At 44.6% G+C, this 13,716-nt stretch overlaps 1 protein-coding gene and 1 long non-coding RNA gene across 2 annotated transcripts in view; one reads left to right on the top strand and one right to left on the bottom strand.

Moving 5' to 3' along the window:
- Positions 1 to 6,179, bottom strand: part of LOC143267593 (ADP-ribosyl cyclase/cyclic ADP-ribose hydrolase 1-like) — a 49,213-nt gene extending 43,034 nt beyond the window's left edge. Inside the window, exon 1 of the mRNA XM_076546234.1 lies at positions 5,371 to 6,179. Within this exon, the coding sequence (XP_076402349.1) occupies positions 5,371 to 5,612 (242 nt within the window). The 5' untranslated portion in view covers positions 5,613 to 6,179. The remainder of the gene's footprint in view (positions 1 to 5,370) is intronic.
- On the top strand, positions 5,777 to 13,472 carry LOC143267594 (uncharacterized). Its single transcript, XR_013042875.1, has 2 exons — positions 5,777 to 5,908; positions 12,849 to 13,472. It is a non-coding gene; the product is annotated as an uncharacterized LOC143267594 (long non-coding RNA).
- The last annotated feature ends 244 nt before the right edge of the window (positions 13,473 to 13,716 follow it).

Genomic DNA, 13,716 nt, shown 5'->3' with positions numbered 1-13,716 from the left:
CAAAATGTGAAGAGCTGAGGGTACCCACCAAATGTGTTATCCCCCACATTGAGAAGTAGAGTTTCTTTCTCCTGCCCTCAAGTCTGAGATGGCCTTGGCTTTGTGACATGTGGAAGTGAAGCAATACTAGTTATGAGCCTAAAGCTTTAGGAGGACCCAGCAGACTGTACTGGTAGAATGTGTAAATCCTTCAGAAACCCTGGTCTAATAGAGAAGGACCATGTGGAGAGGACCATGAAGAGACAACAAAAAGAGAAAGAGAAGCATCTCTGCTGAGCTAAGTCGTCAGTCATGAAAGCAAGGCATCTTGAATGATGGCTTGAGTGATGGCAGACCCAGATGACATCGAGTGAAGCAGGCCCCTAGATGATCCCTGTCCACTCACAAAAGCATGAAATTTAAATGATCCCTGATGTAAGTAATTGGATTGGGAAATGGTGGTTTATTATAGAGACATAGAAAAAATGGCATCTGGTAATAAGATTCTTAATAAAAATAAAAAAATCTTGAAACAAGATTTTTGGAAGTGCCATTGCCATTCACGGCACACAGATATGTGCTCAAACATATCTGCCTGCTGCTGGGAAGGTATTCTATTAAATGAAAGTAACATTAAAACATGGACCTGGTAGAAAGTACATCACGCACCATAATTGTGAGTGCGTCACATCTTATCAGGTCAGGCCTTAAGAAAAAGACTATGGTTCCAGAAGATAAGGGAATCCTGCCAGACTCCCTTCAGATTAAAGCCATAGCATCAGCAATTCTAGAGCTTCCAACCTTTTGTCCTAGACTGCAGATATTTTATATTGACAGCCTCCACAATTACATGGGCCAGTTCCACACCTCCTCACCATTTCCATTTCTCTGGAGACCCTATGACATCAGTACTGACACTAGATGTCAGGCAGAAGAAGAAAGGTCTCAGGGAGAGACTGTTCATGTTGACTTGATGAACACATCAGGAAGTGGTTATTGGAAGCTGGCAGAAAGGCATCACCTTGCAGAAGTGATACAAGTTGTTGTAATCCTGTCAACCACAAAAGTAAAGATGCATAACACCCCTCAGGAACCTAAGGCTGTCACAGAAGCCTTAGAGTAGAACACTGACAGTCCAATCATTTTTTTTGTCCTTTTTAGTTGTATAAGAGAAAGTGCAGACACAGAGAAAGAGGAATTCTTGATTCTTAGTGCAGAATTGAGAGCAAATGCTTCAAATTTGCTATGCTTGAAAATAAAACTGTCATTCTGTGTTTCTTGACAAAGGTATCAAAATAAGAAACAACCCCAAGATAATAATGAAACTCAGGATGTTGTCAGTAAAATGTGTCTGCAGGACAGAGGTCTCAGTGACGTGGATGTGGGACACTTTGTGTATGTGTATATAAATATTATCTAGAAACATAAAGAACCCCCAAACATATATGTAAGTAACTCAACAGAAAGGATGAAGAGCTGAACAAAGTTGAAATAGACAAAAGCCAGACAAGAACTAAGGCTTGCTGGCCAACAGGGAAACTTAGATGTTGTTTTTCTATTCTTCTCATAATTAAGAAGAGTTTAAGACATTGAATAATGGTCATATTGTGGAGAAGCGGACCCTGTAGACTGATGTGGGAGTGTGAAATAATAAAGCTATTTCAGAAAGGATTTGGAAACATCTGGAATTCAAAAACCATTAAAACTGAAAATAGGTACTGTGGTAGTTTGAATGAAAATAATCCCCACAGGCTCATAGGGACTGGCACTATTAGGAGGTGTGACCTTGTTGGAGTAGGTATGGCCTTGTTGGAGGAAGTGTCACTGGAGGTGGGCTTTGAGGTTTCAGAAGCTCAAGCTAGGCCAACTATCTCTCTGTCTCTTCCTATTGTCTGCCAACCCTGATGTAGAACTCTCGGCTCCTTCTCAAGCACTGTGTCTGCCTGTGTGCCACCATACTTCCAACCATAATGATAATGGACTAGACCTCTGTACTATAAGCCATCCTCAGTTAAATTTTTTTCCTTTATAAGAGTTGCTGTGGTCATGGCATCTCTTCACAGCAATAGAAACCCTAACTAAGACAGGAACAATATCCCATTTTACCCAAGAATTCCATCCCTGGATGTCTGTCATACAGAACACTCCAGTATAAACATGAAGGTGTTCACTGCAGAAGGAAAGCAGCACAAGAATCAGAACTTGAGCATTCCTGTGCCGTTAGTAGCCACACCACTGCCTGGAACACAGTAGGGGCTCACACACATTTATTGAATAAATAAACGGGATTGAAAAATTATAAAATGGGCCAGTAAGGTGGCTCACTGAGTAAAGGTGATTGCTGCCAAGCCTGAAGACCTGAGTTTGAGTTCCAGAACCTGGGTAGCAGGAAACAGAACTCACACAAGTTGTTCTCCAACAGCCATCCATGTCCTGAGGCACATGCTCTCCAAAAGTAATAAAGATACATAATTACAAATTGGAGTTAAACTTTTGTCAACTGGAAATGGTTGCATCTACTGTATAAAGAATGAGGTGGATTTGCATGTACCGATTTAATGACCACCACAGCCAACTGTTAAGTTAACAAGATAACTCAATAAATTAAATGTAACCTTCAGTACTGGAGGACTAGATTATGGGAATTTTGAATTATGATTGAACTGAGTCTACATTTACACAGCAGTAACATTTTGGGCATTTACCATGGCAAAATTATCCCTCTTAGGCCTCTTCATTTCTCCAGGTGCTGGATGCTATCATTAATGTTCCCATTTTACATGGAGAGAACTCACCATGGCACAGATGCATTGAGGAGCTGGTCCAAGGTCATACTGCAACAGAGCCAAGACTCAAGCTCAGATGACCTGGCTTCAGAGTTTACATTCTTAGACCATGGGAGGATAAGGTGCCATGCGGTAAGGTTAAACTTGTTGACTTATTATGCTTATAATTATTGTTTCTTTTCTGTTTCAAAGGTCTCTATACATGGCCTATAAACTTCATGGCCACTCTTCCTATAAAACACGCATAGGCAGTTAGTTTAGTGGCTTGGGAGTTCAATCCATACAACCTCATGTAGACAGTTTACTCAAACTTTCTGACTCAGTTTGCTTATCTGTAATGTGCAGATTCCATTCGAAACTCCCTGTGTGTGATTGTCTTCTGTCCCATTCTATCCTGTTCCATTCATTCATTTACTGCGAAGCTGGGGATGAACCCAGGGCACTGTGTAAACTAGGCAAGAGTCCTCCAGTGAGCCGCACCTCAGCTTGTGGGGTCACTAAAGGACTACATAATTGGTTTTTTTAAAAAACTTTTTGTTGCCGGGCGGTGGTGGAGCACGCCTTTAATCCCAGCACTCGGGAGGCAGAGGCAGGTGGATCTCTGTGAGTTCGAGGCCCAGCCTGGGCTACCAAGTGAGTCCCAGGAAAGGCGCAAAGCTACACAGAGAAACCCTGTCTCAAAGAAAAAAAAAAAAACTTTTTGTTGTTTGTTTGTTTGTTTGTTTGTTTGTTTGAGACAGGGTTTCTCCATGTAGTTCTGGCTGTCCTGGAACTCACTCTATAGACCAGGCTGGTCTCAAACTTAGAGATTCATCTGTCTCTGCCTCCCAAGTGCTGGAATTAAAGGCGTGTACTAACTCTGCCTGGCGCAATTGGTTATTTTTAAGTGCCTGGAACACAATAAGTACCTATCACTAATCTATTAATATAAAATGTGTGTGTGTGTGTTGTGTGGTATCTGAAAAGATGGCCTCACAAAATTAACAGGTTAGGCCAATAAGGTAGACCAGTCTTTAGGGATGCTTGCTTTTAAACCCAATGATCTGAACTTGATTCCCATAATCTACATTGTAAGAGAGAGACCTGATTTTATGACCTTCACATGTATGCAGTGAAACATGCACGTGCACACACACACACACACACACACACACACACACACACACACACAATGAAATAAATATGTACAATTTTCAATCAATCCTGTTATTTTTAAATTGATTGTGATTTGACAAACACAAATAATTAATACTTGCTGGATGCTTATATAAACACTTGAGCAGATAGGTTGAACAGGTGCTTGTCAGAATCGACACTCCACAGAGTTAATGCTAAGTACACATCATGCCAATTCCACACATCCAGTTTGCTAAGCACAGTGAATTTACACAAAATGATTGAGCAACCAAGATCATTTAAAATTTGTAAACAAAATACTTATCAGGACCCTGAGACTCTTTCTACATGAAGATTTTCAAATAAGACCAGGACCCAAACCACTGAGCATCTGGGAAGCTTGAGCATCTGGGAAGCTTGTGCATCCGAAGACAGAATGTGAAATTGGGCATCTGGGCATCCCCAGACTGTTGTGCGTTCTGTTTGAGTTCAGACGTCAGTTCTACACTAAGACACCTTGAGGGGATAGAAATGCAACAAGTCCTCCTTCCCTTAGCTTCCCTTAGCTTCACGCAGTAGGCGGACGTAAGTATGAGGGCTGATTTCTATGAGCTGATGAAGGCAAAGGTCTGCACAGGTTCACCAAGCGGATTCAGCTTATCCGATGAGTACTATTTCCGTTTTATAGTCTGTCTTGCTTTGTTTTATGAAAGATCAGGTGCGAAAAGAACCAGGATGCTGTCTGGGCTTGTTTTTTGTGGTGTGTGTTTTAATTAATTAATGTGTTCATTTTAAGGCTGGTTTCCCTTTGCAACTCAAGCCTGTCCTGGAATTTACAATGTAGCTGTGCAGCCCAGACTAACCTCGAACTCACCCCGATCCCCCTGTACCAGTCCCCTTAGTGCTGGAGTTACACGCATGAAACTACCACTTTAGGATGCTGTTTTATAAAGACAAAGAAAACTCCAGGCAGACTTCTGTCCTTTCTGACTCCCTCAACCCCCACAGCATGCTCAGTAAGCCCCTTAGTCAAGAGTCGCCTGTGACCATAACTTTCTGGGCATGAACGGTGGGAGATCGAAACCACAAAGCCAAATGACACTGTGAATGCCTGCGAGTCATAGTCTGTCCCTGAAGCGCAGCTGTGGCCAAGGGTGAGCCCAAGGGCCCAGCTCAAGACCCGCTGTGGGAGGCGAACATCTTTGTGGAGCTCGGCTCAGATCAGCGTCCCCATTGCAAGGAAATGCAAACCCCGAGTTGGTGGCGGGGGGAGGGGCGGTGTTCTGGTAACTTGCTCAGGGGACTTAGGGCTCATCCGATTCCTTTTCGGCACTGCCCCTTGGCTCCCAGCTGACCCGCACGCAACACAAGATTCTTTGTTTGGGACAGTCTGGATACTCCCCCGTGCGAGCTCCAGCTGGGTCACAGCCTGCCTCCCCGGTGTCTAGCGGTACACCGTGCCCAGTGTGTGCCTCAAATGTCAACTCACCTCATCTCAGGCCGCAGAAATTGAGTGTAGATGAAACACCGTCCCAGGAAGATCTCAGGAAAGTGCTTCGTGGTAGGCTTCCCTTTCCACACCAGGGGTGCACGCGGCCACAGAAGTATGCCCACGATCACTACAGAGGCGATCAGGATCATGAGACTCACTCCGAGACAGATCTGGGCTGTCCTAGAGAGGCGGCAGCAGGGTCTGTGCCCAGACACCTGGCTAAATTCGTAGTTGGCCATGGGGCTCCTGTAGAACTCCGGCTAGGCTAAAGGGCGCACGCACTGGCTGAGTCTGAGCCCGCCCCTCCTCCTTTTCTTTCACTTGCTCTTTCCCTTCCCAGCCTTTACCCCTGCTTCAAAGTTCTAACTGGGCAATAAGGCTTTAAGGATGTCAACAGACACTCCAGCTGCTTCCTCCAGACTCCGGAGCCTCCTTCTCCAGGAGAAGCCGTCACCTTAGCCTCTTCAGGTACACAAACAGCTTGAGCATACTCCTGGGCAGCACCTTCTGTCACTGGTACATCTGACACTTTGAGGCAAGTGCTTCCTGGAGGGTAAAGTCTGCCTAACACTCTCTCTCTCTCTCTCTCTCTCTCTCTCTCTCTCTCTCTCTCTCTCTCTCTCTCTCCCTCTCCCTCTCCCTCTCCCTCTCCCTCTCCCTCTCCCTCTCCCTCTCCCTCTCCCTCTCCCTCTCCCTCTCCCTCTCCCTCTCCCTCCCCCTCCCTCCCTCCCCCTAACTCTCTCTCTCTCCTCCTTCCTTCCTCTCTCCCTCCCTCCCCCTAACTCTCTCTCTCTCTCTCTCTCTCTCTCTCTCTCTCTCTCTCTCTCTCTCTCCCTCTCCCTCTCCCTCTCCCTCTCCCTCTCCCTCTCCCTCTCCCTCTCCCTCTCCCTCTCCCTCTCCCTCTCCCTCTCCCTCTCCCTCCCCCTCCCTCCCTCCCCCTAACTCTCTCTCTTTCCTCCTTCCTTCCTCTCTCCCTCCCTCCCCTAACTCACTCTCTCTCTCTCTCTCTCTCTCTCTCTCTCTCTCTCTCTCTCTCTCTCTCTCTCTCCTCCTTTCTCCTTCTCTCCCTCTCCCTCTCCCTCTCTCTCTTTTTACTCAATGCCTAGCAATGAATGCCCTACCTCTACTTGTGAGCTTTGGTAAAATCCTGCCCCAACATCTTTAAAGTGGCAGCTTCAGTCTGCTCCTCTTCTCTGGAGGTCTCAGTTCAAACCCAGCCCTGGCTGTTAAAGTGCTGTCTAGTTAACTGGCCTCTCTGAGTTAGTCTAACTTGAAGCAGACTCACATTCATTCCAGCAGGGTTTGCTATGACTAGATGGGTTGATATCTCCAAGGTGTTTATATAATTCCTAAGACATGATAAGTGATTACTGAATAAATGTAAGTTATTACTTACTGCTTCCTCTAGGAGGCTGCTGAAGAGATGGGATTTCATATTTGATGGGATGTTTGCAACATGTCTCATATGCACTAATACTTCACCCCAAGTGGGAATCCCAAGATACAGTGGCTTTTCCTGCTCTCCCCCTTCCCAAGAGGACATCTATTGCTTAAGCAGAGGCTTGTCACATAATGGATCACACAGGATTTCTATGGGACAGTCATTTTCCAGACAGAGGGCATATTAGGTGCAAAAAACTGAGGCCAGAAAGCCCTGTGTCCTGTTTTTAGGTGCAGAAAGGCAGCCATCATAGCTAGACTAGAAAATGGATAGGGGATAGTTTTGAAGGTAGCAGGAGAGCAGGTCTCTGCAGCTCTGTAGCACAGGAGGATTTTTTTAAAGTGCATTTCATATTTTAAAATTTTTGCTGCCATTTTGCTTATTCATTTGGTGTGCATCTGTGTGCGTGTGTGTGCGTGTGTGTGTGTGTGTGTGTGTGTGTGTGTGTGTGTGTGTGTGTGTGTGAATATATGCCACAGCACACAAGTGGAGGTCAAAGGACAACTTTGAGGAGTCCTTTCTTTCCCTATACTATGTGTGTCCAAGAGGCTGAACTCAGGTCATTAGACCTGACAGCTGCAGAGGACTGTACAGATTGGGCCACCTCACCAGCCCACCTTTCAGTTTTAAACCATTCAAAGTCAGTGAGTCACCTGGTGTGCCAAGGGAAAGGCTCAGTCTGGCTTTGGAGAACAAAGATAGAAACATAGGGACCAGGTATCATGACTTTACCTGTAGAGCAGTAACAGAATGGCAAACTTAAAAATGATCAGACCGTGGAAATGATTCCAAAGTAGAAGCAATATGATTTGCCATGTGGTTTGCAAGGACAGGAGGAGTCAATGATACCACCAGTCCTTTTTGGTCTAAGAAGGAATCAAAGGACAGACCCTATTGCTGGGTATAGAAATATGAAGGCTGGAATGAAGTCTCTTCAGTTTTGGGGGAAAGGCATACGTGGAGAACTCTGTTCAGATGGAGTTAAGTTTGAGATCCCAAACAGGAGACACTGAGTTGGGTATAAGTCCAGAGTGATGACAAGGGACCAGTGTTATAGATCTGGTACATGAGGCTTCTTCAGCTGAGCTTCAGCACAGGCTTGTAAAGAGGATCACAAGGTCACAGAGAGACTGTGTAACAGACAGCAGGTGGAAGTTTCAAAGTCTCATGGGACATGCTTGAAGCAGGAGCCAGAAAAGTGCAGGAATCCCAGCAAAGGGAGCATGGAAGGGTGACTCCTGAACAAGAGAGAAGAGCAGCTCAGTAGTTCTTCTTGACAAAGGGGAACTTTAAAAAAAAAAAAAAACTCTGTGTGTGTGTGTGTGTGTTGTGTGTGGTATATTCAGGCTCATATGTGGGGTGCCCACACAGGTCAAAATAGGGCATCAGATCCCCCAGAGTTGAAGCTGTAAATGGTTGGACACTGCCTGATGGTAGATGCTAGGAACAAACTCCAGTCTTCTGCAAGAGCAACAAACACTCAAAAGCTGACCCTTCTTCCCATCATCAAGAGGGAGCATTCTCAGAGAATGAGAAGGACACAGCCCAGCACAGTGGGTACAAGAGAGTGTGAATGTGGTATCAGTAAGTTAGAGTGCAGTTGCATTAAAAAGGAGAGTTGTTTTGTTTGTTTAATGTCAAAGGGAACAGAGAAATAAAGACCTAAGTGGACGCTGCTGGGCATCATGATTACATTGGACATGTAAAATCCTCTATAGGCTCTTGATTTTGAACTCTTGGTACTCAGGCAGGGGTGCTATTTTGGAAAGTTGTATACACTTAGGAGGAGGGACTGCGATGGAGGAATTGAGTCACTGGATATGGGTCTTTAGTACTGTGTTATCCCTGGCAGCTTCCTGTCCAGTTCTCTGCCTCTTGGCTGGTTATGAAGTGAGCCACTCTCCTAAGCCACATAAAGTTCTACCCAAAAGTACGAGGCCAAGAGATCATGAATTGAACCCTGTAAAACTTAAGCCAAAGTGACCTTTTCCTCTTTTCAGTTATTCTGTTGGTTGGTTTCTCACAATGACGAGAACGTAAGTAACCCTGGGATACAGGAAAGAGCATCCTGTTCCAAGATTAGACTCTTGCAGCACTTTTGAAGGCTCATCAGCTGACTCACTAGTCCAGTAACACTTGACAAAGGCAGGAGAGGGGGAGAGGAATCCCAGGCATGGTGGGGGTGTGGGCAGGAGCTCTGGCCCTCACAAAAAAGAGGTGGAGAATATGGCTGGGGGGGGGGGGAGACTTCAGAGGATTTGATGATAACGACAGAAGGACGTTCTCTCCTGATTGCTTCTTCCACATGAAGTAAAAAGAAAGCTCCTGCGGGCACAGTGGAGCACTGGTGGAGACTAACCAGGCTGGGGAGTGGACCAGTTCTCAGTGTGTCAGTAAATAGCAAAAGTTCAAAGAAAGGCCAGTTAGTGAACCAGTGTTTGTCCAACCACACCCACTGCTTAGACAAAAACCGGAAAAGGGACAGTAGCCGCTGGGTCAGCCATCTGCTAGAAATGCCATAACGAGGACCATGTACTGGATGGCTAAGCAAAAGAAATTTATCTCTTGCAATTCTGGAGGCTGGAAGTTCAAGGTCAAAGTGTCCAATGGTTGGTTCCTTCTGAGACCTCTCCACTTGGCTTTTAGACTGCCCCTTCTTCTGTGTCTGTGTTAGCTGAGGAGGTCTCTCTGTAACAGCCTGTGACCTAACTTCCAGTTTGTATGAAAACACCAGGTGATGGGTTTGAGCCCTCCCTCAATGATCTCATATTAATTACTTCTGTAGAGGTAATTGAGCTGTCTCCACAGAGACACTGGGGTTAGGGCTTAGAGCTAAGAATTGTGGGAGTCATTACGAAATGCTGCAGTCCCTCACACTGGGTACACACTGAGAGCAGAAAGGCTGAGCAAGGATAGGACTTTAATAGTGAGCCATGGCTCCAAAGTCCTACAGAAGCTGAAGTAAGAGCAAAAGGAAGGTGAGAAACAGCGAGAACGTGAGAACGTACCAGATGTCACTGCCACTGATGGGACTGCCTGGACGGCTAAGCTTGTGTAACTTCATAGGTCAAACTCAACATTAGGTTCCTCCTCTAACCTACGTTCTTCCTGGTCTTCTTTATTTAAGTAATAAGCATCGATATCCTGGACACACAACTGCCCAACCTGAGAACTTCCCTCTCCCTCACCACACAAAACCCTGGGGAGGTTGGTCCCTGCTGCCTGCAAATGAGTCACGAAATACGATGGTCTTCCTCTCCTCTCCAACTCAATCCCCTCTCTTTTTCACCTCAGAGTGGCTTTCAACTCTTTTCCCAAATCCAGCCTGCCCTGTCTCCATGCATTCTATGCACCACAGCTAGGGAGGTGGTCCAGATGTCATTTTTTACAAAATAATTTTCCCAACGTAACTGTCTTTCTCACTTCCCAGCTTGCTCCAGACACTTCCTACAGCATGTGGGCCCCCTCTCACCTCACCCCTCTTCCACAGTCACCTTGGTCCCCAATCTCCATGGCCCTCCAGTGCTCTTGGTCCTCTCTGTCCCCAGTCAGCCCAAGCTCTCCTTGGCCTTTGACCTTCACAGGTGCCATACGCTGCTGCTGAGTCATCAGGTCTCAGTACACACTCTCCAGGAAGCCTTCCCAAATGGAGGCAGGTGTATTAGATGCTTTGGTGGTTGTGGTGACAAAAACAAGAATAGGAAGGTTGGTGTGAGCTTATGGCTTGAAAGTCTTGTCCACCATGGCAAAGATGATATGGAGGAAGCATTAGGCAGCTGGTCCTCTTGCTTCTTCAGTCAGGAAGCGTAGAGCAAAGAGAGCTAGCACTCACTTCACATTCTTTTCATTTAGACTGGGATCCCAACCCATAGCATGAGGCTATACGCATTTAGGGTGGATCTTGTTACTCCAATTAGAAAATCTCCAATCTAGAAAATCCCCCACAAACATGCCCAGTGGCTTGTCTTCTAGATGATTTTAGAGTCAAAATTAACCTTTACAGTAGGTCTCCAAGTTGTACACTCTCCTAGATGCCAGCAGATCTCCTGAAACAAGACAGATCTCAGAGGCTTAGAAATGAACTACACAGCCACCAAACACAACTTTGGAGTTTCTTCTGGGCTTCCTTCCCACTAGATCAGGTGGTTGCTAAGGGTGTGGTCAGTAACAATTGATTTTTCTTTCCTCTTTGTATCCTGGAATTCAACTTGAAGTCCTGAAGTGCCTGTGAAACAAATGAATGCCTGACTCCCTCAGTTTACTCCAAGTATCCATTTTTTTGCCCCTGAGAACTGGAGTTATCCCCACAAGCCAGATCTAAACTATAGATATGAAAGTGGCCCATGAAATGCTGGTCTTGCATTGCCTCAAGGTTGCCTCCCTTATCTCTGACTGTGTTGGGCTTCCCCACATTCTTTTACCCCTGTGCCCTGCGTTTTCTTTCATGAAACCTGCAGGTGCAAAGTTCAAAAACAGTTACGGTGTAGCAGACCTTCACCTCCTTCTTGCTTGTAAAACAAAATGAGACTCTCCTCCCAATCACAACCATCCCTTTACAAGATTATTGCTAATTTTTTCAAAGACGTGTTTATTTTTTTTATTTATATGTGTTTATGGAGCCTGTGGAGGTCAGAGAGGGCATCAGATTCCCTGGAGCTGGAGGTATAAGGTGACTGTGAGTCATCCAAAGTGGGGTCTGGTGTGTGAACTCAGATTCGCTCAAGCACTCTTAACCACTGAGCCATCTCTCTTGCCCTAAGGATTGTTTTTGACAATAAATATACATACACATGGAGCAAAATGATAGATGTAGAAAATAATTTTTCCTTCCTTAGCCTCTTCTTAAGTTAATGAACAAATAAGACATATTTACATATACATACACATATATAAACATATACATGTGCATCCACACATATATAGACAGATCATTATGTCACAAAAACATAGTATGTTCTCTTTGTTACTTGGATTTCTTCCCATGCTGCTTACATTGGCAGTATTCAGTAAGTTGACTGCTGAACCAAAATCTTTTCAATGGTCTCTGATATTCCAGTACACAACAGTTTGCTTAACTAGACCTCTACTCATGGGCACTTGGGTGATCTACATCTCTGTTACTACATTAAACATTACAGTATACATGCTTGTGTTAAAATATTTTTCTATATCCAAGTGTATACATTCTCCAGATCATAGACTTTGTGGGTCAAAGGGCATGAAGTATAAATATAATTTTGGAAGATATTGCCAGCCAAAAAGATTGTACCAAGTGACATGCACTCTGTGTCTAGAATGTGGGTTTCCCAACATTCACATGAGTAAAACTGTTATTTTCAATGTCTTCCTTTCTTGTAATTAATCCTCAGTGATTTGAGGAAACGTTGGCTTTTAGTTCCTCTTTCTGTTAATATAACAAACATGGGAGAGAATGAACCCAGAAAGAACCTGTAACCCTTGACTTCTGCTAATTCATTTGTTTTGTGAGTACTCTGTTTGCATTTTATCTTTCTGAAAGATGGCCATAGTGTCTGACACTGACACAACATACTTAGAGAAGAAAAGTACATCTGCACAAAAACTGTCCATCTCTTCCACCCATAGCATACTGCTGTAATATGACTAGGGCTTGGTTCCCTTCATCTTTTCAACACGTCCCCATGTTGCGTCTAATCAAATTGAAGTGGGGGCTGATGGGAGAGAATCTACACACCTAAAATGGACACAGTCTTGTTATGACAGACTTATTTGGATATAGTTAACACACTAAGACTCAAAGCATAGCATATTACAGTATTCATTCATTCATTTATTGGACAAATATTGAGGACCCACCACTTGCAAAGCACTATGTTAGGTGCTGAGAGCCCAGAAAAGGAGCTTTGATCACTGTGTCACACAGTGAAAAACACAGTCTTTGTGGTCAGGTAGGAGGGCTGGGCCTTTCCAGCAGATTATAAATCTGCTCTGAAGCACAGATGCCTCTTTTGTATTATGAGATTAATCTTGGGACTCTGTACAATTTTTTCCCTAGGTACTACCTCCAACATGAGTTCAAAGAGTAAGCTCGAATGCTGCAGCAGCTGGGTGGTTGGCACGAGGGATGCCAGTAAGTCCCAGCAGCTTTAAGAGAAGCTTAGAGAAGACAAGCGACTACCTTAGGCTGTGGATAGCAAGCAAAGTTTGTAGAAGAGGAGGACGGGCATCTAAACACAGCCTCAAGCAATGGAGTGGATCCGAGGATGCCTTGGGGATGGGCAGAGGAGTTACTCATGCAGGCCTTACACAATACTCATCAACATTTTGATATCTCTCTATTTAGCATTTTTTAATTATGAAGCCAGAGGATCATGAAGTCTGCTGTTAAACTGTGTCCCCTAGAAATGACAGCAAAGCAAATACTCATGATACTGAAACAATATGGCTGCCTAAATAAGACTGAACAAGAACAGCATAGATAGACATGATGTCATGGAAGGAGGAAATCTCATGGGCTCTATCTCCAGACAAAGAACCACAGGCAGCTAAGGACTGTCGAGAGAGGGAGAGTTAATTTTCCCCAGGGAGGAACTCCCTACCTGGCTATACAATACAAAGCAGTCAGCCCAAAATCATATGTATGCAAACAACACTAAATAAACTCAGCATGTTGTACTTATGTATTTTGTGTGTGTGTGTTTGTGTATAAAATAATAATAATAATAATAATGAAGCTGTGAGTTTGGGAAGGAGTTCGGGGTGGTAGGAGGAGTTGGAGGGAGGAAAGGGAGGATATGATGCAATTATATTTTAATTAAAAATGGGATTAGGGATTTAGCTCAGTGGGAGAGTGCTTGCCTAGCAAACACAAGGCCCTGGGTTCCGTCCTCAGCTCCGGAAAATTAAAAATAAATAAATAAATA

Source organism: Peromyscus maniculatus, chromosome 10, assembly GCF_049852395.1.
Source record: "Peromyscus maniculatus bairdii isolate BWxNUB_F1_BW_parent chromosome 10, HU_Pman_BW_mat_3.1, whole genome shotgun sequence".
NCBI lineage: Eukaryota > Metazoa > Chordata > Mammalia > Rodentia > Cricetidae > Peromyscus > Peromyscus maniculatus.
The sequence above is the reverse complement of the archived record's forward strand: the minus strand, read 5'-3'. Positions and strand labels throughout refer to the sequence as shown.